At 46.8% G+C, this 22,982-nt stretch overlaps 1 protein-coding gene and 1 long non-coding RNA gene across 8 annotated transcripts in view; one reads left to right on the top strand and one right to left on the bottom strand.

Moving 5' to 3' along the window:
- FRMD1 (FERM domain containing 1) overlaps positions 1-7,866 on the bottom strand; it is a 38,496-nt gene extending 30,630 nt beyond the window's left edge. Inside the window, exons 1-2 of one of the 7 annotated variants that reach the window (XM_048045912.2) lie at positions 7,748-7,866; positions 447-608 (exon numbers count right to left, since the gene is read on the bottom strand). In XM_048045912.2, coding sequence (XP_047901869.1) covers positions 447-542 — 96 coding nt within the window. In that variant the 5' untranslated portion in view covers positions 543-608; positions 7,748-7,866. Of the gene's footprint in view, positions 1-446; positions 609-941; positions 1,006-1,145; positions 1,573-6,649; positions 7,103-7,155; positions 7,180-7,530; positions 7,555-7,747 lie in introns of those variants that run through there. The other 6 variants (XM_066994119.1, XM_013194658.3, XM_048045913.2 and 3 more) reach the window with 6 other exon arrangements.
- Positions 7,867-8,600: 734 nt separating this feature from the next.
- On the top strand, positions 8,601-15,552 carry LOC106044555 (uncharacterized). The gene is made up of 3 exons (XR_001212341.3): positions 8,601-9,282; positions 14,390-14,452; positions 14,553-15,552. It is a non-coding gene; the product is annotated as an uncharacterized lncRNA (long non-coding RNA).
- Positions 15,553-22,982: the final 7,430 nt, after the last annotated feature.

The following is a 22,982-nucleotide window of genomic DNA, read 5'->3' as shown; positions in this document are numbered from 1 at the left end:
AAAGAAGGGGGGGAAAAAAAAAGAACCTCGGTGGCTGTTGACACTGCCGTAGAGTCTTTGAAAGACACCGACAGGCTAGCAAAGCCAGAAGCAGCTGAAAGGCCAGAGCAAACGGTGTATATTAGGTGTGCTGGCTAAGTCATCAGGGCGTTTCAGGTTCAATTTTAAAAACCCTAGATTATCATTTATGGCAAAAACACTTGGTGAGAGCTAAAAAAAGAATAACAGCAGGAAGAGCAGAGGGGACCCCCCACCTCAGCAGCTTTAAGTAACTCCATTCTTTCGCAGCCACTCAAATAAAAAATGGAGTGCAGATTATATCAAACTAGCTAATAGCCTTTGGGCCAGCAGACCAGCACCAGCAGGCTTCGGAGGAACAAGACGAGCTAACGCAACCAGCCCCGGCCCGAAGCGAGGCCTCCCGGCACCCCTGGAGAGCCACTCACCCCCACGGTCAGGCTGAGCTGCTCCCGGTCGGGCAGGAAGACGCAGACGCTGCGGCCCTCGGGCTGCATCCTGCCGGCCAGCAGCGCCCTGCTCATGGCGGGCAGCTCGCGGCGGCTCCTCTTCTCCTCGGACGGCCGTCAGGCTCCCTTCATCCCACGCACCTGCCGGGAAGGTGAAAGCGTCAGCTCCATGCTGCCCGAGGACCCTGAGGCTGCAGGCACAGGGTGCTCGCCACAGACCCTGCCGGCGCAGCTCAGTCCCATTGCTGGCCGCAGGCAGTTGTGTTGTGCTGGAAGGCCAAACCCTGGTGGCACCTGCTGCATGTCCCCACCTCCCGGCTCACCCACTTTACAAGGCCACCGCTGACGTTTCTAATGGCGCTGCGGAGCAAAACGGGCTGAGCCAACCTTCACAGAGCCTGGGAGTTACACAGGGGACCATAAAGCAATCAGGTCTCCTCAGAATAACAAACCCGAAACGAGATGGAGACGTACAGAAGCGATAAGACAGATGACACCACAAGCTGCTCCCGAAAAAGCCCATGAGGGAGAGGGAGCACCACCTTCGTCAGCTGGGAGAACGCCTCCTCGCTGTCACCAAAAGAGGAGGTTTCGGAAAGCTGTCAGCACAGGGGACTTCATCCGAACCATCCTCCCCTCTCCCCAGCCCTGCCCCCTGGGACACCGCTGCCCTCGTACCTGAGCTCATCAGCTCCCAGGGCTGAACTGCTGCTTCACAGCCTTTGCTTCCTCCCCACAGCCGAGCCCAAGCGGCACAGCTTGGTGCTCTTCAGTTTCAGACAAAAAGGCAGCAGCCTGGGAGCTGCACAAGCACCTCAGAGCTGAAGCTACGGCAATCACAGAAATATGAGAGGGCAATTCAGCTCGCAACCAGGGGCGCAGCAGCCAACATCTCCTCCCTGTTAGGCGAGGTTAGGTGGAGTTCCCCCCAGCTACCTGTTGCCACCTTTCTGCCAGCGGTCGCTGCACAGCCAGCTTAAACGTTACAGGTTTTCTGTTTTGTTTTTAAATCAAATGCAAGATCTGTAAGAGACCTTCTGCAAGTGTAAAAGCTGCTCCATGCACCTGTTTCCTTGAACTGACATATACAATGCTTCTTAACAAAGCCATTTTTTTTAATACAAGTTCTTTCTGTCTCGTAGGAGAGGTTCTACATAAGCATACAAAAATTACATTTACTGTATTAACAAAATGAGGGGGAGTTATTAAAGGATCATATTATTATTATTACTTATCATCAAAATTAAACAGGAAATAATTTTTTAAAAAAGATTGCTCTAAATTATAAGCATGCAGGAAAGGAACATTTGACTTCGTGGATGGGGACAGGTAAAAGCTTCCAGTCAATGAAATATTAAGAGAAAAATCTCTCATTCATCTTCTCTTACTGATATGATTGTATCGATGATCTCTCCTGCGTTTCAGGCTACACACTATTAACAGCTGTATATAAATAACAGAGGTCTGCAGAATGACTTGAGCGGGACAGGTCACTGTTATTATTGTCAGCTGATGTCATACGCTCCATAAACTTTATGGATAGCATAAAGATGTCAGAGTATGAGCTCAGGCTTTCCAGCAAAAGGAGGTTTGTTATAATTGTCAAGCCACTGCACTGTGGCACACGTTCTCACTCACAAGGAGAGAACGCACCCAACAAAGACATTCGTGCAGCCTGTAACAAAAGTCAGAAAAATTAAAAGTAACCGTAATTAACACACACAGATATTTTGCTGTGGATAACTCAGGAAACTGAATCCCATTTCCTCACAGCCTCTATTAAAGAGGGCTTCAGGAAAGCTTTTCCTATAGCCTTGCACTTGCTTTGTCCACTTGATTTTTTACAGTAACAACTGTAGCTCATGGGAGAAGGGATGTAAGAAAGGACAGGGAGAAGGTGTTTTTCTTTTAATGTTTTAAAGCAAATGAGCTCATCAACCCCTCAACAGCAGGTAAGACGTTAAAGAAGCAATGTCCTTAATCTGAAGGGGGAGGTCAAACACAAGCCTAGATCAGCTTTCTCTTCTTCAGAGGTATGCCAGAATGCGATAAAACATAATGAATCATTAACTCGCTAGCATTGCATGTTTACACTTTAAAAAAAAAAAAAAAGTTGTGAGCCAAGAATAACTGCCCAACGAAAACAAGTGGCCAGAAGGAATGCTCTTACTTAAACATCCACAATTTCAGACTGCCCATATGCCATTCTTTTGTTTACCGCAGATTCCAACCTCTTAACCTCAATTAAACCCTAAAAGCTCCGGCAAATGCACCGCAGATGAATTAATAAAAGCTGAAGTCAATCATCGGCCTCTGGGACACTCTACAGTTTTTTTTTAGTTGTTTGTATGATTTTGAAATAAAAACATCACTTCAGGTTTTCGCTCCTGGAGAAGTGCATTTTGAGACGTAATTGCTTGGTCAAAGGCCCTGCAGCCTATCAACGAAACAGTGAAAGACTCTATTTGTGTTCTTCTGGTATCAGTCAGGAGTCTTATTAGTGCCTGGAGTGACAGCCCAGTTTATTTAGCACTGTTTATTTTGATTTGATTTTACCTAAACACACATGTACCAGAGCTTTGGACAATAAGCCTGTCATTAATTTCAAGACTCCTCTGATTAAACAGCTCAAACATGGCCGTAAAAACTAATTAGGAAGAACCCTAATCTTCCCCTCCGCTCTGCACAGCCCCACAAGCTGCCTCCCAGCAGCAGAGCAGAACCCTAGCACTAGTTTGGTAGAAGCAGGAATTGCTGGAGCTAGCAGCAGCAGCAAGAAATTGAGTCCTCTGGGGAAGGAAAGGATGCAGGAGCTTTCCTGCTTACTCGTTCATTTCCCCCCTTCTGGACTTCCACGGGTAGGTAAGTTTCAAACCCACCTTTCTCTGTTTTGGGGGAAAGAAAGAGTTACAAAAAGCAGCACTAGCCTCTTCTTTGTGACTTCAGGTCCCCAGGTTGAGCCTGTATGAAAGGACTAGCCCGTGCACTTGAACCGATTTGTGGTTCTGCATGAACCTGTGTTACAAGTACAGCTCCATTTTGCATCAGCCCAAAGCCAACTGTGAATTGGGTCCTAATCCTGATTTCAGCCTCCTGGACTGCCATTGCTACACTTGTAGGGGATAAAGCAAATGGATGAAAGAGCAGTGGGCTGCCAACTCAAAGCAGAACAAAATCCTCTCACCAAGAAAAAAAGCATGCGTAATTCTCTATTTCTCTCAAAAACATGCTGGAACGTAAACTGGAAACACACTTTGCAAGGCTTATTACAATAAAACATCTTGGGAAAGCTGGTTTTGCTACAGCTGACAGAAAATGAATATCAAGCATCTTCTTAATGAAACTGGAGCAGACTGGCCCTACAGAGTCCTGTCAAGAACCATCCAGAAATGTTAAGACTCTTCCTAACATTTTCCAGATATTACCCAGGGATGTCTCAGGCTCCTAAGACAACAAGGCTCAGACTGCAGTTTCACAACCAGCTTAGGGAGCTCTACTCAACCCAGCCGTGCAGCAAGACAGACAGACAGCTGCCTGGAAAGAAGCCTGCCTTTGGGCAGCAAGCCACGCTCACTCACAGATCTGGGAGATGCAACTGCAGCAGGCCTTCTGCACCTGCTAGCAACATCGGTTAGATGCAACTACAATCCTCTTGCAGGGACAGGATGCGGGCCCAGCTCCCACCTCTGCATTTTCCAAAGCAGCAGTGGCAGATGCCTCCAAAACTGCAGGGCTGTGGAGTCCTCCCAGGTATGTCCTCACCACATACCTTTTGGGACAGATGGGGAAGTTGCTAAGCATCGGGCTTAGATGCCAACCAACATCCTTTTTCTTTTCTTCCTGTACAAACAGCACTCTCCAACAACACTGAGCTTTAACAATAGAGAGGAAAATGCTTTGTCCTGAGTCCCCATTGCAGGATTAGACACAGCTCTTAGTTAGGCATGACTGCCCACACTCCACCTGCGTGCTGCGAAGCTCCCTGCCTCAAGTCGAGCAGTACGAGTGATTGCTAGAGTATGAAGGGCACTCTTGGGTTTGTAACTCTTCTTCTTTGCACTGCACCTCCCACACCATAGCCAGAATGCTCGGGAAGAAGGGTTCTCCCCAAATTCCCCACTCCTAACCTGGGACCACGCTGCTATGCTACTTCGTGGGCTGCTCTAGTCCTTCTGCTCAGAGCCAGCTTTCCTACATCCTGATGCTCTGTTCTTTGGAAGCCAAGTGGCACATGTTTGGGGGCACACATCAGACCTTACTACTGCCAGTCAGTCCCCAGGGAGAGGAAGAAGGCTCAGGTGAGGACAGAGCACCAGAGGACGTGCTCCAGCAGCACGTCGAAGTGAGAAGGCTGTGCAGGCAGGACCCCGCAGGGTGGCTGCCATGCTTCCACCTGGCTGTCCCCTGGGATGAAAAAAGCAACTCAGCAGTTTACTCCCCACGAGGACAGCCCAGCATGAATCATTTGGGTTTAATCCTTCCCTGAAACCAGAACTGAATTCAGGAGTCTTTGAGAGAAACAATGAGCATTACAGCCTCCAGGCAAAAAGGACTAAGCTTTCCCATCACGTCCAAGTGTGCACCTTCCAGTTTTTGTACACAAAGGTATGCAGCCTTTTAAAATGCATTGTTTTAGCAAATATATGCAAAACTTAGCAATATACGTTTGAAACAGTATTGAAACATCTGCAGCAAGAGCAAGCACCTCCTTCTCAGCATGCCTTTTTCCTGGGAGGACATTCTCCTGACAACATCAGAAAGAGCAATGGATCAACTGATCCTGCCTCCTCATTGATTGGCAACGTAAAAATAGCATTTACCCATCACATCTGACTGCCAATGTGAAGTTTCTTATTACAATGAATTTGTTTATTTCTGCATAGTCCATAACTGGACTCCTTTTACCAATTAAGAGTCACTTGCAGGACTTCCTCAGGCTTCATACATCAAGCACACTAATTAAAGTTTATGAGTGAGTAGCAACTAAGAGAATCAACTGGCTTATGCAAATGCGGAAGCATAGGAAAGAACCAGTGAAATACAGGACAGCACGCAAACCAGCCTCGGTGTCTGTGACACAACATGAAGGCACTGCCAAGTGAGCCCATGCAGAAGTGCACACTTGCATGACCAAGGCAGTATCACATGAGATCTTTCCAAGATTAAGGAAAAATAATTGTTTGAACAGCCATTCAATCACAGCAAGCTCACCTCCACGCAAACACAGGGGCACAACTCTTTCGAGACGGATCCTTGCAGAAAGCTCATTCACGGGCATATGCAGGCAGAGCCAGGAGCGCAGTAAAGAAAGTGTCAGGCACGGTCTGGCGCCTCAGAGTGAAGGAGAACAACAGGAGATACTTTGGGTTGCTCTCCCTGTGCGCTTCTGCCAAGTAGTGAAATCTTTCTTTACTACAGACTGCTCATCCTTTGTACTGATGCGGAACAGGAGAGGCAAAGCACGGGCAGAGAGCTACAGCAAGGGCTTTATAACAAGGAGAGCAGGCTGCTTTCCCTGCTCCTGCAACTGTCAGCGTGTTTAGGAAGTGCAGGGAGAGCACCAAGCAGTGAGACCTGATCTCTTTACTGGAGTCTCAGGAGAAAAGCATCTTCTATCATGCTATTTGGAAACAGGTGAGGTCTCAGGACCCAAAAGCCTATCAGCTATTTCTCTAACCAATAGCATACTCCTTTTTCAAGTCTACCAAGGCTATAAAGGTGTTTTGTGTGTCTTTTTTTTTTTCCCCCAAGCAATTTTATTAAACACTTGCTTAACCTATTATTTAAACTCTTGTTTAATCTGTTAAACAGCTGACAGACACTTCTGCAAGACTGCCTGTGCAGAAAATGTTCCACCATGCTCATGTTTTTACATTTGAGCAGGGTAGGGCTGAACTGAACAGACCACTCACCACCCAAGATATTTTTTTTGACAGCTCTGCAAAAGAAGTTCTCACCAAGACCTTATAGCAGTTCTAGAAGTAAACAGACTACGAACTATTTAAAAGAAGACATCATTATAACTTCACAGGCAATACCTGGAATTGCAGGGTGAATAAGAACAGACATGTTTTTAGCAATATATTATGTAAATAGCTCTTGTGAACAGGAATAGCCTTAGTACCAAGTAACAGCAAGGTAAAAAGAAAAAAGAGAGAGAGAGAGAGAGAGAGAAAGCTTACTTCTCCAGAGGAAGCAGAAAGCCCTCTGCTCATCTCATGGCACTGGAATCACGATCTAAACACTCAGACCGACTTCAGTCAGTTCCCCATCAGTCGGCTTCCAACTTTTTTCCCACTAAAAAGTGCAGCTGGTCCTAAATCAATACTCCTCTCCGCTCTGAGTATGTGAGATGGAGGGATTTCCAGAAAGGACAGGTAAAACCGCCTGCGGCACAGCTTGCTTCTACTACAAGCGTGAAAACACCGATCTGCCAATACCTGGACAGAATTAACACAAGCAGCGGGGTCTTTACGAGCAGACGCGGCTTCAGAGAGCACACACTACTGCCAGAAGTTACCTGCAGCAAATGGATGGGGAGAACTAAAGTCAAGACCCAAAAAAGAAACGGAATGAGAACGGATTTACAGAGAACAGTCCCTTTTCGTGGCGATGCTGAATTTTGCAAAAAGGGGACAGAGAGATGGGAAAGACAAAGCAAGCGTAAGAAACGGCTTAAAGAGAAGACCTTCCTCCTGCCGTTCTCCAAGCAGCAGCTCCTCCCAGTAACAGGACTTCTCCTGCACCCAGCCCACGGCTTGCCCACGCTCAGCTGCCACCCCCGCTGCCGAGAATCAGGGTGCAGCAGCCCACGGAGAGCCGTCAGCGGGGCGGCACGGGGCCGCGCCCCGCACCGGGCCAGCAGCGGGGCAGCCGCTTGATGCTTCGAAGCACCATCGGCGGTATTAGATGTACATATGCAGCACAGGCGAAAGCGCATATATGCTGTGTAGGTAACGTGCACACATGCGATACAGGCAACAGCACGTATATGCGCTATAGGCAACAGCATATACATGCAGTGTAGGTAGAAGCATGCATATGCAATATAGGCAAGTCTTACCCACACGGCACGGCACAAAGAAAACAAAACTTCTCTACCACCAAAAAAAACGATTTAAAGCCGACAAACCCACGCCAACCCCTTTCCGTCGGCTCACTCCAGGGAACAATCGCTACCTCTACTCGCCGCCGCTCACACCCCCGTACCAAAACCAGCCCCGGACCCCGTTCCCCCGCCCCACCCCGGGCCCCTGTGCCGGGCGCTGCGCCCCACTCACCGCGGGACGGCACCGCCGGGAGCCGGGCAGGGCCGGGCCGGGCCGAGCCGAGCGGCGCTGCCCCGCCGGGGAGCCGGGTTAGGGGCGGGGCTACCGCGACCGGGGGCGGGGCTACGGGGAGGGGGCGTGGCTATAGGGAGGGGGCGTGGCCACCCCGCCCCGCCCTGCTCGCCCTGGCCGTGGCGCCCACGTGGAGGGGCGGCCCGCACGCCCACCCGGCGGGTGCGTCAGGGGATTGGCGGAGAGGGGCGGGCAGTGGGCGGGACGCGGCCGCGGTGCCCTCTCTGGTTGGTGGGTGGCGCTGTCAATCCGCGCGCCCCGCCGCGGGCGGTGCTGAGCCTGAGGGAGGCGTTGGGGCCGCGGCGGTTACGCCCCTTAACGCCCGCTGAGGGGAGGGGTGGGGGGGGGCGCACAGGTGGCAGCTTGCCTCTGCCTCTTCCATGGTGGATTCTAATAACGGGGCTGCACAGGGAGCTCGGGGAACGTCGCGTCACCAGCCCTTTCTCTTCCCGCAGTGGCCTTCTGAGCAAAAATGCTGGTGGCTTCATCTGTTACCCCAGCAGAAGTGGGGGCGCCTCGCTTCATGGCTCAGGGACCGTGGGTCCGAGGTGGACGGAGGTGGCCCAGTGACCCATTTTGCATCCCCGTGCCCTGTGCTGTGGTTAAGCTGAGGCTGATACAGCCGTCCTTCCAGCGTCTTGGCTGTTCTGAGGAGCCTAATGTGCGGTTCCATGGGCCGGTGTAACAGCTCCCCTCTGCACGCACAAAGATGTCCCGGTGTCCCTTCCTCTTACTCCTTCAGCCCTCTGCCTCCTTCTCTCCCTTTCTTCATGGCTACAGCGCCTTCCTTGTGCCAGCTCTGGAGCACTGCAGAGTGCTAAGCTGATCCAACTCACTAAAAGGAGAGAAAATCCCAGCTTTTTGGGTGGAAGGGTACTCTATCATGCTGCTGATTAGATGGCCTCAGGGAGCGATCCCATCAGGCTGGAGTCAGCATCTTTTAATGTCATCACCTACGTCTCCTCACTTGCTTTCCAGCACGGATTTCAGAATTGAATGTAAGGGCAGGGAATCCGTTGCCTAAATTTAGGCTCTGCTGTTGAACTTGTTCTGATATAACCTGCCCGATACAAGGCATGAAGCTTGCAGCAAAGCCAGCACGGCACCGCGGTGCCGGTAGGGCTTTCTGTCAGCTAGCTCAGAACGGGAAATGTGAGCAAACAGCTCTCAACAGTTGCCGCATGCTTCCGGGCTTGGATCAAAGAAAACATTATGCTCGCTTACAAAATCCTAGTTCATCTGTCTGTGACAGGATCTTTTAGTGGGAGCAAAGGACTGCGCCTCGCCTGCTGAGGCAGGGCTGTGCTTCATGGCGTGTCACGTTAACCCACGGTCCTCATCGCTCCCTCAGGGACCACAGGGCTCTCGCAGCTGAGTTTCCTTCCCGCAGAACCTGAGGAGGGCAAGGAAAGCTTAGCTCGGCTGTGACTGCCAGGCTAGCCATGGACAGAACGGAATATGTTAGAATATGTCAGGTACGGGACTATAATTAGAAGTCTAGCAATTATCCTGCATAGCTGGTCCCCTAGGACTGGCAGAATTTGTGTGTCACCCTAGAGAAAACAAGCAGCATTTTGAGAAACATCAGAGCTGCAGGAAAATGGAGATAGCGTTAGCCTGTTTGTTTTTGAAGGAGACATCAAAGTGTTGGAGGAGACTGGAGATATCTGTGTTCCAAGGAGATACCGCTTCGTCTTCTGAACGTGTCGACTCCAGCTCTCCTACCTGCAGTGCAGATAAGCAAGTTCATCCAGCTTGCTCTGTAATGGAGAAGCCAGAGGGGGGATTTGTGGGAGAGTGCTAATAAACCGGTGTCTTCATTCAGAAAGTAGAGCTCCTTTTGTAAATGTGTGTCTCATGCAGAGTCTCACTGAAGTCATAGGGACTCCATGCAAAAGTAAAAGTTTGCATAAGCATATGTCTTTGCTCATGGTCTCGTCTGCACTGCATGTAGATGAAAGGATTTCACAGTGTAAAAGGGAAAGCTGGGGTTTGCCTTCACGGTCATGGAAAAGAATCCCTTTCCTCTTGTTACAATAATATAAAATATGCACATAGGAAATAGTTTTGTTACTGCAGTTTATTTTCTAGCTCATGAGCAGCACTGAGGCTCAGGGAGAAACTTGTTTGTAGTGTCTAGAAACAAAGGAGTTTTCACTAATGATCTCTGGGAGCTGAAGCTGGCTTCAAGCTGTTCAAGTCATGAGAGGATGACTCAGAAGTCAGAAATTCGAGGCATTCTTATGTCTAGCATTTAATCAACAGGCAAAGTGTTGGGAAGTAAGCAGAAGAAATCAATGGCAAATCAAAGAAGAATAGGTCAGCTATTCATTAGAGAGAGGATTGATCTCTGGGTTATTAACAGAAAAGAGGGCATGAAATGAATCCTAAAGAAAATTTGAACTAGCAGTGGCTGCAGTGAACTGACGGGGAGCCTTTTAAAAAATTACTTGACTTTCTTGCATGAAAGGCTGCTCCCAGTACTCTGCACCCTCCATTTAAATCAGTCAGGTCCCTGCTGCATGTTATTGAGACTTTCCAAGCATAACACAACTCTTGTAGTGGCAATAATTATTTGTATATATTTGTCATTGTGTACACAGACATCATAGATATTACACATGAGATGATAATGATATGTTCTCTGTTAGCATACATTCTGAGGCAAAATCTTATTTTGTGATGGTTTCAGTGCATAATAGAGCTTGATTTTGCTGGCTTTCCTCACTCCTAGAAAATCATTGATGGCATCAGTGGGACAATTCATCATACTAGGGCTTTTATGATTAACATTGCAAAACCAAGTTTACTTTTGACCTCTGGGACAGGGAATTATGTTTTTTTTCAACTTTAAAATATCACATGTATCTATAATAGCATGCAAACAATAAACACTAATAAAATTGCAGGGTGGCTTACGTGCTAATAACAGTATTTGTATTATTAGTTATAATTAGACATTATTATACCATAAGCTGTGCATAATGTATAGTTATAATTGATAATTTTTGAGATGTCAGTTTACATTAAATAAGAACCAAACGCACTGTATGATGAGCATCACCCACATGATGCTGCAGGCAAGGCCAAGGTAAGACTCTAGAGCTAAAAACTGCTTGTGGGCAGTTCAGGAGTGGCTCCTGTGCCAGGGATGTGCCATGTGACTGCGAGGAAGTAGGAAACAACTTTGTATTATACCCTGCTGTATCTGGTGTTTTACAAGCAGTGTGCATCCAGTCTTTAATCCCAGAGGATCCCGGTGTCCTTCCTCGTTTTCTTAGCAGAAAAAAGAGGGTTTATAATCTTTGGAAAAAAGGGCGGGCCACTGAGGAGGACTACAAGAATGTAGCGAGGCTGTGCAGGGAGAAAATTAGAAAGGCCAAAGCTCATCTGGAGCTCAATCTGGCTACTGCCGTTAAAGACAACAAAAAATCCTTTTACAAATACATCAACGCGAAACGGAGGACTAGGGAGAATCTCCATCCTTTACTGGATGCGAGGGGAAACCTAGTTACTAAGGATGAGGAAAAGGCTGAGGTGCTTAATGCCGCCTTTGCCTCAGTCTTTAGCGGCAATACCGGTTGTTCTCCGGACACCCAGTGCCCTGAGCTGGTGGAAGGGGATGGGGAGCAGGATGTGGCCTTCGCTATCCATGAGGAAATGGTTGGCGACCTGCTACGGAGCTTGGATGTGCGCAAGTCGATGGGGCCTGATGGGATCCACCCGAGGGTACTGCGAGAACTGGCGGAGGAGCTGGCCGAGCCGCTTTCCATCATTTATCGGCAGTCCTGGCTATCGGGGGAGGTCCCGGTTGACTGGCGGCTAGCCAATGTGACGCCCATCTATAAGAAGGGCCGGAGGGCAGACCCGGGGAACTATAGGCCTGTCAGTTTGACCTCAGTGCCGGGGAAGCTCCTCATGGAGCAGATTATCTTGAGGGTCATCACGCGGCACTTGCAGGGCAAGCAGGCGATCAGGCCCAGTCAGCATGGGTTTATGAAAGGCAGGTCCTGCTTGACGAACCTGATCTCCTTCTATGACCAAGTGACGCGCTTGGTGGATGAGGGAAAGGCTGTGGACGTGGTCTACCTTGACCTAAGTAAGGCTTTTGACACCGTTCCCCACAACATTCTCCTCAAGAAACTTGCTGCTCGTGGCTTGGACTGGCGTACGCTTCGCTGGGTTAGAAACTGGCTGGATGGCCGGGCCCAGAGAGTTGTGGTGAATGGAGTCAAATCTGGTTGGAGGCCGGTCACTAGTGGAGTCCCCCAGGGCTCGGTACTGGGGCCGGTCCTCTTTAATATCTTTATCGATGATCTGGATGAGGGCGTCCAGTGCACCCTCAGTAAGTTTGCAGATGACACCAAGCTAAGTGCGTGTGTCGATCTGCTCGAGGGCAGGAAGGCTCTGCAGGAGGATCTGGATAGGCTGGAGCGATGGGCTGAGGTCAACTGCATGAAGTTCAACAAGGCCAAGTGCCGGGTCCTGCACCTGGGCTGCAACAACCCCAAGCAGAGCTACAGGCTGGGAGATGAGTGGCTGGAAAGCTGCCTGGCCGAGAAGGACCTGGGAGTATTGGTGGATAGTCGGCTGAATATGAGCCAGCAGTGTGCTCAGGTGGCCAAGAAGGCCAACGGCATCCTGGCCTGTATAAGAAGCAGTGTGGCCAGCAGGTCGAGGGAAGTGATTGTGCCCCTGTACTCGGCTCTGGTGAGGCCGCACCTCGAGTACTGTGTTCAGTTTTGGGCCCCTCGCTACAGGAAGGACATGGACGTGCTCGAGCGAGTCCAGAGAAGGGCGACCAAGCTGGTGAGGGGTCTGGAGAACAAGTCTTACGAGGAGCGGCTGAGGGAGCTGGGCTTGTTCAGCCTGGAGAAGAGGAGGCTCAGGGGCGACCTTATCGCTCTCTACAGTTACCTTAAAGGAGGCTGTAGAGAGGTGGGGGTTGGTCTATTCTCCCACGTGCCTGGTGACAGGACGAGGGGGAATGGGCTAAAGTTGCGACAGGGGAGTTTTAGGTTGGATGTTAGGAAGTACTTCTTTACCGAAAGGGTTATTAAGCATTGGAACGGGCTGCCCAGGGAGGTGGTGGAGTCACCATCCCTGGAGGTCTTTAAAAGACGTTTAGATGTAGAGCTTAGGGATATGGTTTAGTGGAGTACTTAGTGTTAGGTCGGAGGTTGGACTCGATGATCTTGAGGTCTCTTCCAACCTAGAGAAATCTGTGAAATCTGTGAAATCTGTGAGGTTTGCCATCGAAACAGAGACACCTTCAGGCAGTAAGAGAGCAGCTGCTCACCGGTGCAACCTAACGCTGTAACACTTTGGGAACCATGTGGGCAATCTGGGTAGGCAGGATGGGTTCATAAATCATAAGGGTTCATTTGGCCCTACAGCACAGGGACTGTAACTCTTAGCCTTGACAGAGTCTCCATGGGACTGCATCTACTAACATGATCACAAGCCTCATTTTAGTTCTAAAGCAGAACAGAGAAATAGTGTCCTTCAGTAATCCCAATACATTACTATCATTATAGGCTCATGATTTTATCCTAGCTCTGACCAAATTCCCAGAGCCCTTTCCTGCTGCATCTTGTGCTTCCTTTCAAGGTTTCCTAACCCAAGCTGCATGCAGGCCCAGACCTGTGTTCATTACGCAGCCTCCTGAGATCACAGCTAGTGGTGACATGGCTGCTGGCCACGAGGAGTTTAAATCACCTCTCTGGTAGGACCCAGTCAGCATCGAGGTGTTATCTCTAGCTAAACACACACAAAGTGCATAAGGTGTTGGTGTGAGTTCCCATTTGGGTTCCCAGTAATGCCACTTCCCTTACATTACATAAAATATAATGATCCGTAGCAGTTCTTCCCCATCGGGGTTTGTCAGTGTTTGATACAGTACTGGCACAGGAGGAGTTGACTTACCTGACCACGTGCTGCAGTTTGAATTGCGAAGTTTTAGTTACATTAACTTTAAAACCACGTGAGTGCTGTTAATTCCCTGCCCAAGGATTCTCAGTGCTTATTGTGTTAGTGCTAGACTTTGATCACAACATTAATTATACATCTTTTGCATGGCAAATATGTACCTCATGTTGTCCATTTACTGCTTAAGGAAAAAAAATCTCTCCAGCTTTCTATTCCGTGCAAGTTTTCCTCTCAGCCCCTAAGGACAATCCTGCCAAAGCCACACTTCACAGAGGGGTAATGGCTTCTGCTCTATCTGATGATACACAGATGATGTGTTTCACATGGGCTTTGCTTTTGCTTTTATATTCTCTCAGCTATGTACTTATTTTTGCTCTATTTGGAATTATTTCTGTACTATTGTTCACTATTTCTTCCCTTTTTCTCTCTAACTTAAATATTTTTAATGCAAAAGAAAAAAAATAGCACCACTAGCTAATGGGAACAGCAAGGTTTTAGTTACAAAAACTAGTTGACTTTTGAAATAATTTGGAGCTATTTTCTCTGCTTAAGCTTATATATATATATATATATAAAATACAGGTTTTATTTTTCAACTGAATATCTGTTTTACATTTTCATTATATTCATCTGCATTTCTGTGATCTTTTCTAGATCAAATGATTGGAGTGCCTGCAATTACAAAGTGTTAGAGCAATGTTAGAGGCAGCAGAACTAGTAAGGATTCTTCTATAAAATAACTGTGGTGTTGTTTTTTTTCATGCCAAAAGCATTGTCCTTTCCCATTTTTTGAGAACGCGTTTATGTGTTCCCTCAGATTCACCCCTCAGCAAATCGGGATGTGGAAGAAATGTAATCTTGGCTGATGCGATCTTGCCTGCGGAGCGCCTTGTGGCTTCACACAAAGGAGAGCTGGTGTTTCTGGTGGGGGAGTGGGGAGGGGGCCTGCAGTGCATCACGAGGTAAACGTGCCTGGGAGCAGCTCCACAAGCTCCAAAGTCCTACGTGCAGGAAACAATTGTCTGAACAGAGGCCACCGCTTGCAAATGCCCTGGCCTTTCTCTACCTCCTGCCACCAGGCAGCATTTCAGATTCCCCCACCTTGGGAAATCCCGAGCCTGGATGAGAAAACGCTGGAAAAAAGCAGGGAGAAAACCAACAATGAGGATACTGCACTGTAAATTTAAGGGAAGAGAATAAATTCCCTTATGGGCTGTGTCATCCTGCTCCTTAAATAAGAAATGGATTATGAAAAGGGGGAGGGGAGAGGGCTGCATTTAGGCTGAATATTTCCATGAAGTAATGGCACAATTTGAATTACCCACAGGATGAATTCAGCCTGACGTGTAAAATCTATTTCTACCATTATCACTGCTAACCTAAGCCTATTCACAGATAATTACAGTCAAGTGCTTACCGTGCTCTTGCTCATCTGTTTTTCCCTCCTGCCCATTTAGTAAATGCATGAGTTATGCATTAGCCCTGGTATGCTGTGTCAAAGCAGCAAGAGCTTTGACATTAGACAGCAGGAGTGGAATATAATAAGGCAGGAAATAAACAGTGAAATCCGTAAACAAAGGGTTGTAAAAATAACAATTAGAAGTCGGTTATGTTCTAGTAAGTGAAGATCTTAGAGTGAAACAATTTGAATTTACAAGTGTCACTACAAATGTAGGTCAAATTTAGTATCTGGCTAAAGCATGTTTCTAATTTTTGTATTGCTCAAGGCAAAACATGAAGAAAAGGCATTGCCTCTACCTGACTTAAAACCCTATTGTAAGTCACAAGAAGTTATCTTCTGCTGTACAGATACATTCCTTAAATATTCTTGTTCTCCTCAGCATGTGCAGGATAAAATTTCTAAGGTGCCTAGGTCCCACTGCCTTCCTCATCACATTACCTGTGCGGTGAGCAAGGGGTTTGGATGAAATCCCAGCTCCTGTGCAAAGCCGGGGATCGTGGCAAACAGCGATGCGATATCTGCTCATGGGGGGCGTGACATCAGGCGAAGTGCCCTAGATACAGCATCAGTTCCCAGAGAGTGCATTTTGAAGTAAATGAGTCAGAGAAGTAACTGGGTCTCCCCTCATGGCTGGTGAGCGCTTTCAGAGCAGCTGGGTGGGTGTCCCAGGGTGGGGGGTGAGACAGTCTTTGCTTTCACCTCTGAAAGTGGGGTCGGAGTTAGTGGTGCTGCACAAGCCCCCGGCAGCCTCCTCCTGCTTCTCTTCCCCCTCTCCTGGGCTCTGCCTCTGTCCTTCACCACTAACACCTCGCTGGTCAGAGGCTTGGTTGTGATTCTGTAATAGCAGCCCTGCATACTTCTGTTTTTGCCGTGACTCTGGAGGGGGTGATGTGTCCCTTAGTGCCCAGACAAAACCATTACCTTGGAAATGAATGTTTCAACCTGTCATGCTCAAGGAAGAAAAAATGACTTGTTCCTGGAAAAAAATCAGAGCTGATTGAAAGCTTTTATCAAGAAATATACTCACATTTCACCAAACTGCAATAGTTTTAGGGGCTGCCTGGAGGTATTAACATGTCTGCTGCAACTCTCCTTGTTAAAGTATTTCTGAATTAAAAGCAATTTCATCACATTATAAACATTTCATCAAGTTATTAAAACAACTGAGGTATCTTATAAAAAGGTCTCGAGCACTGAAAACCCCTTGTAAATAAAGAATGTGGCTGTGAAACATAATCCTTGGTGGGATTGGTTTCTGTCCTTTAGAAGGGACGGTACTTCGAGTCACGCAAAGACAAGGTAAAAGCTGGAGATGAAGGGTGGGAAGTGGAAAAAAGCCTAAAGTAATAAAAAACTTGCACACAGGGGTTCCTAATCTGCAATGACTGCAAACATGTCTCAGTGTCTTCAGTTTTGAATAAATCATGCTATCTATACCAAGGTTATCTCCTTTTGTCATCATACATCAAGTAAAGATGAGAAACCCAAGTCAGCCTGGTTCACTTACAATTGCTTCCAAAACGTACTTAGAAACTTGAAAGGGTAAGGTGTTCTCTAATTTTATGTCGGTATCAGTTATGTCTCAAAAACTGTTACTGGTAGTGATTGCTTTCAATCTTCTGGTTCAAAATTGAGGGTTGAGTTTTTAGGTGGTTTTGTGGTGGGTTTTTTTGTTGTTGGTGGTGGTGATGGTGGTTTTTTTTTTTGTTTGGCTTTTTTTTTTTTCATTGTTCTCCCCAAAGGAAAATGTCCACAGCCTCTTGGAAGTGATCCCATGAATAAATGAGTCCTACTTTTTAAAATAGCTGGTTCTATTCCTTCCATTAAAATGACAAAGAAAATACTCATCTCATAGCAATGAAAGCAATTTTTAGAATTATCTCTTGCCATCTCCAGGGACAAAGCTGAGTTCTAGCAGGAGGAAGCCCAGCTAGTGTGGAAAAGAGCTCCTTGAGGGGAAAGTCTCATTCCCAGGTAAGTCAGTGGGCTCTGGGCGCTGCCCTGGATGTAGCATTTGGCCAGGGTAGACATAAGCAGGTAAGGAAGCTGATGGAAGGCCTTGTTTCAGCAGCCACCAAAGCACTATTAGCCAGGTATCAGGCTGTGGGCTCTTCTCTCTCAGGCCATTGAGAAATGCCGTAGTAAGGTACATAGCACATTATAATGCCCACCCCATTTTTTTTCTGTTGTTTGGCTTGCTTTGAGATGACAAATACTTTCTTTTCATCACTTTTTATGTTGCAAAGAATTACAAGATAATTAGAAATGAGTATTGATTTCCAACTATCTGACATATGCCAGTTGTGTGCATCAGCGTACATAAAGTTTTTGATTTACTGCATTGCAGTTCTACAGTGGTAAAAATAAGTAGGGTAAGTACTTCAAAGTAAATAGAGGTCCCTTTGTCACACTCTCAGTCGTGTGTCCAGTGCAGAAAGCCAGTCCCTGCCCTAAGAGGTGAAAAGTACTCTCAGATACTTACAGCATTTTTGCTATCTAGCTATTTAGGTCTTCCCCCACAAGCTCACCTCTGTGAAGCAGAAAATAGTCTTTCCAAAATAACGTAGGCTTGATCCACACATTTTACTTCGTGCATAAATACCTATGCGCATGCATCCAAGCATGTCCTATGTCCCAGAGGTGGCAGGGAACATCACTGGCACCAATATACCGGTGATGCCCATGGCAAAGAGTGCTCTCTCATGTTGCCCATGCATGACCTGAAAGCAGGGTTATCATGACCTGCTGAGGAGGCAAGCAGATAGTGTGGCTTGCTGCTGACCGTGTGGGCTAAGCATTGATCCTGGGTGACAAGGGGGCAAATTCCCCCATCTGTGTTTAGGCACCTAATTTACGGTTTGGTTTCAGCTTACAGCTAAGCTGGTCCAACCAAAAGGAATGCTCTGCTCCTCTTCCTCTCTCTGCCATATGTTTCTGCTGCTGTGGAGTGCAGTCTAGTGACTGTACAGCTGCAGGGTGAATCGATCCATTTGGCCAACCCCAGAAGACTAATCTTGGGGAAAAAGCGAGCTGTTTCTCTTACTATGGGCCAGATGAATCAGAGCACCTTCCTTGAAGGTAACTGCCTGTCAGGATATGGGGAGGGACAGAAAGGACCCTGCAGCTGGAGATGTTGCAGTGGCAAACAACCTTTCAGCGGAAACCCGCTGTTAATTAGGCTTGATAAAATATGAAATGGCACCTAACCCACTGAAATAGAAGGCTGATATCTCTGGGCAGTTGCATGTTTGCTGCATCTGATGTGAAGCAGGAGAGAGGGAGGGGGGTAGCCAGGGTAACTGCAATTAGGAGATTAGTCTGTCATGTTCCTAATGGAGCCAACAGAGATGCTGCTTGGGGGGTGAGGGTGGGGTCCTCAGACTTTTTGTGCCCTGTCTCTTCTCTTCTGGAATAGTTTTGGGTCTTCATCTACACCTGCCTTTCCCCAGCTTACATTCCCCTTCCCCTGGATGGGGCACATCAGCCAGTTTGAGAAGGAAACTGAAAATCCTACCTCTAGCTGGCCTTGGAAGGCCTGTCTCCCTTCTGTGACTGACCATACAGGTTGCCTCACCTAAAATTTGGCAGCATAAATAGCTCTCAATAGCCCAGGTGTGTATTCCTGTGTAGGCATCTGACATCAACGATTTGAATGCATTTGGGCATGTAAATAAGACCTCAGTGTTTGTTGATCTGGGCCTTAAGTATTTGATCTGCACTGCTCGCAATGGAAAATTGTAGTTTCTTGGTTAATCATAGGTAAGTTGAGAGAGGGGTTTGGACATGAAACCCTGAACATGACACCTTCAAGTTCCTGACTAGAACTGGGGGGACAGGAAGAAGCTTGCCTGAGTCCAGGAAGGAATGGTAAGCCTTGTGTATGTTTGGATAAGACTTGGGGCTGTAGATAGGACTTGGAGTCTGAATATTTTTATCTGCAGAGTTGTGGGACACAAGTCTTCTTGAGGACAGGCAGATCCCTTAGTGAAATTGTCAGTAGCTGTGTCGATACTAATTTACCAAAGGTAAATATTGCATGGTCAGTGTAGGTGCTCAAGCGAAGTGCAATCTCTTCTTTGTTGGGACAAAAGCTAAATGGCATCATCCATCCTGTATTAACCTACCCTTAGTCTTACACGAGGATAAACTGATGAATGAAGCCAAATACGGTGAGATAGTGAGCAAAAAAAACACTGTCAAGATTTATTTGCATTTACTCAGTAGCCCAGGAACAGAGCTGTGATGGCGGTGGTGATGAGCCTGAGGAATGCTGCTGGCATTGAGAGCTCTCTGCTGTGTCACACATTCCTGTGTTTTGCAGTCACATTAGGATCTGAAGGAATTAGCCCCAGGAAAGCTCAGAGTTTATTTCAGGTGGGTAAACTCTGTTTTCTGGTCTTTTGGTCGGCGGTGGGAAACATTCTCAGCGACTGAAGAAAAGATCAACGGGCCAGATAAGAATTTGGTATCTTCCAGATGGCAGGTTATGAAAGCAGAGAAGAGGGCTGCTTCTGTCAGGTGTGGGCTAGGAATGAGAAAGAAATTTAACTCCGTTCCAAAAATGTTAACCATATTGTTCACGCTCAGCAGTGAGGGGGCCTGTGGCTGCTACGAGATTAACCTTGTGACCCCGACAAGAGTTTAGACCAGCCTGTCAAAAGCATTATGCTTGGAGGCAGTAATCATTCTTTATTAGAAGAGCAGTGGCTCTGCCTTGGTTTCTGCTGCCTACCTATGGATTGTGTTTTGACTGCAGCACCACCTTTAGGAAATGGTTCGTAGTTTAAATATTAACAGCTGCAGATTCCTAAAGGCTGTGCACAGCCACTGGGTGCTCCGATCTGGATTGATTCACTCTTAAAAAGCAGCCCAATGTGAAAATGCACCTATCTGGTATAACAATGATTTTCCATAGGGCTGCTAAGGGGACAGCAGTAGTCTGTAAATTATTTCAGTGTGTAAATGTTTTTAATGAAGGAATTAGGAAAGTGTCAGTTCATATTTTCAAGCGAACCTAAGAGTTGAGGTTATAGAATGGCTGCGCTTCTCTACATGGCCATCTCTTTTGGAGCAGGCTGTTGACATATCCACTGAAAGAGCCCGGTCTGAAGAGAGCAGTGCTGAAATTGTTGCAGCCTTGGTGGTCCCAGAGAAGTGCTTTCAGGGAGCAGTAATAGCCCCTAGAGCTGTAAAAAGTGAGCATGCTTTTGGGCCCAGAGGCTCTTCAATAGGATCGCACAGAGCCATCGGCTGATCCCAGTGCTCCGCTTCCACAGCTTGGTTGACCTGTGGCTGCTCTGCCAAGTCTCCCAGCTGAAGTTGCCATCATCATCATTTTCCAGAGTTGTGGTTTTTTTCACATCTCTGACAAGTTCTCTGTAAGATAAAGTGTGAAGCAATTTTAGTGTCTCATTCAGTAGGTTGAGTCACTACAGGAAGGCTCTGTAGTGGTTCGGGTATTCCCTCATGACCGTATCACAGCATGTATTCATCAGTATGCACTGAATGCTTGCGAACAAGAAAATAACCAATGTAGGCAAGAGGATATATTCATTGTGGTCATGAAAACCGATAACAAAATAGATTAAAAGCATTTTTCAAACAAGAAACTCTCTTTTAATAATACCATTTCGTGTAGACCCCCCTATAGAAACCTTATAGCCACAACAGACTACTTACACAATTTCCTGCAAACATCTAGATACTTCCTGCATCCACTTGTGACCCTTTTAGTCTTTCTTTTCCCACATGCCACCTGGATGCTGAGAGTTATATTTGGGAATCCTGTGGTCAAACACACCTCATTTTTACATGTATAGCATGAAGGAGGAAGACAAAGGATGACATTTGTACTTCTCAGGAGCACTGTGGCTGTTCATGTTAATAAAGCAGTCTGGAAGTACAAACCCTTACTGTCGCTGACTACTTATACCCTCAGAGAAGCTGAACCAGCAGCATTCCTCTCAGTTCCCCTTATCCCCGTGTTTATTTTGGTGGGGATGCAATCACCTGCTTTTTGCAATCAATTGATGCTGCCAGCAAGATCATAACAGGGCATGTTCAGCTGCAGTCTCCCTTGGGGCTGGTGAGCATCTCCCTCCTAGCCTTTCAGGACAAAAAGCTGCAGCGAAGCCATTCATCTCGGGGCACAGGCGTTACACCACAGGGGGAGGTGCAGAGTTTTTAATGCATGAAGTCACTGCCATTCACAGTGAACTAATGAAAACACTGTCTTTAGCTATGTTTAAAATCCCTTGGATGCCTGTGTGTGTGCGTGCGCACCGAGGGACAGATGAATGATACTGTGAGGTCTTTGATACCTTTTTCAATGAGGCTAATTGTCTCTGCATAATTTTTGGACAAGCCTGCAATAATGATGTTTGGTTGCTGCGTAGGATTAGCATGTTTAGCAATAGGAGAAGGAGAAAAAGGGAGAGATGGCATCCAGTACCTAGGTGATGGGTCCAGCTCGGTGACATGCATCTGAATGAGACATGCCTATTTAACCCTAGCATCATTTTTCTAGCTAATCATGGAATGTGCATGACATTTGTTATTACTGACATTATAATGCATCCATTCACACCACTAGGACTGCTAAGCTGTTCCCACTGGAAGTAATGGGAGCTTTGTATAACCTCAAGGGAAGCAGGATTGGGTCTCACTAGAGCAGGTCAGGAAGTTTCTCATCAGCTTCATTTTTAGGGAGCCAGATAACTGATGCAGAAGTCCTCCTGCTGCCATTCTGATAAGGACACGTGCAGACTTAAGGTTATATGCTTTATTTTCACTTTTTATTATTTCCGCATCATAAGGTTGTTTTAAGAGTATCTTTGAATTTTTTGTCTTTCAAGCATGCATTTGCTGTTTCATTTGAGTCCTTATTACAGAGAGCACTGTTATTCAGTTTTCATTCCCATCAGAAGAATTGTGTAATCACGAAATCACCTTCCTCATGGCAGGTGAGCTAGGAGGCTGAGGGAGGCACCTTGGTCCTTGCCCTCCAGAAATCAAAATGAGTTCTTCTCATCCGCATGCATTGGGCTATTGTCCCAGTTCTGTCACTGACAGCAATGTATGACCAAAATACTTGCCCTTTTATTTATTGATTTTGCACTGGTTAAAAACATCATAGCTATACTTGACGTTTCTGCCTCACAGGAGTGCTACAGGAAATTTTGGAGACCATTTGACAAAGTCCTGGTACTGAAAACTGTGGACGGAAAGAAACACACATCAGAATGTTAGGCACTTAACTCACTGATGTCTACATGCGTCTTCCATCACCCTACATATCTTCAAGAAATGGGGCCAAAATGTACTAGGACGAGATGTCAGTATTGAAGTGCTCTGCAGTCTGCAAATAGATACGGAATTGGGGTGCTTTTGGCTCTCAGGCGGGAGTTTTCTCAGTCCTAATTGGAGTTACATATTGGTTTGCTATAGCACAACCAACATGCATTGTAAAGATTGTTGCATATTTTCCTTTTTCCTTTTTTTTTTTTTTTGTATCCTTCAAAATGCTTCCAACAATTTCTTGTTCAGAACAGAAACTAAGCTTGAAGACCAGGCACATTTCCATTGTTTCTCAATTGATCTGGGATATTATTATGAGTGGTCTTATGCTGAGATTGTCACTAAACCCAAGGTGTTGTTAAGGAACTGGTTAGTCCTTGCAATCCCTGATGTGCTCTAGTTCTACATTTTATGTAACTTATATTAGACAGCCACCTAATAAATGTTTTTTAAATGTAACAATAACATTGCTCTCTCTTTTTGAAGCTG

Source organism: Anser cygnoides, chromosome 3 (genome assembly GCF_040182565.1).
Source record: "Anser cygnoides isolate HZ-2024a breed goose chromosome 3, Taihu_goose_T2T_genome, whole genome shotgun sequence".
NCBI lineage: Eukaryota > Metazoa > Chordata > Aves > Anseriformes > Anatidae > Anser > Anser cygnoides.
Note: the sequence above shows the minus strand (reverse complement) of the source record. Positions and strands in the feature narration are given on the sequence as shown.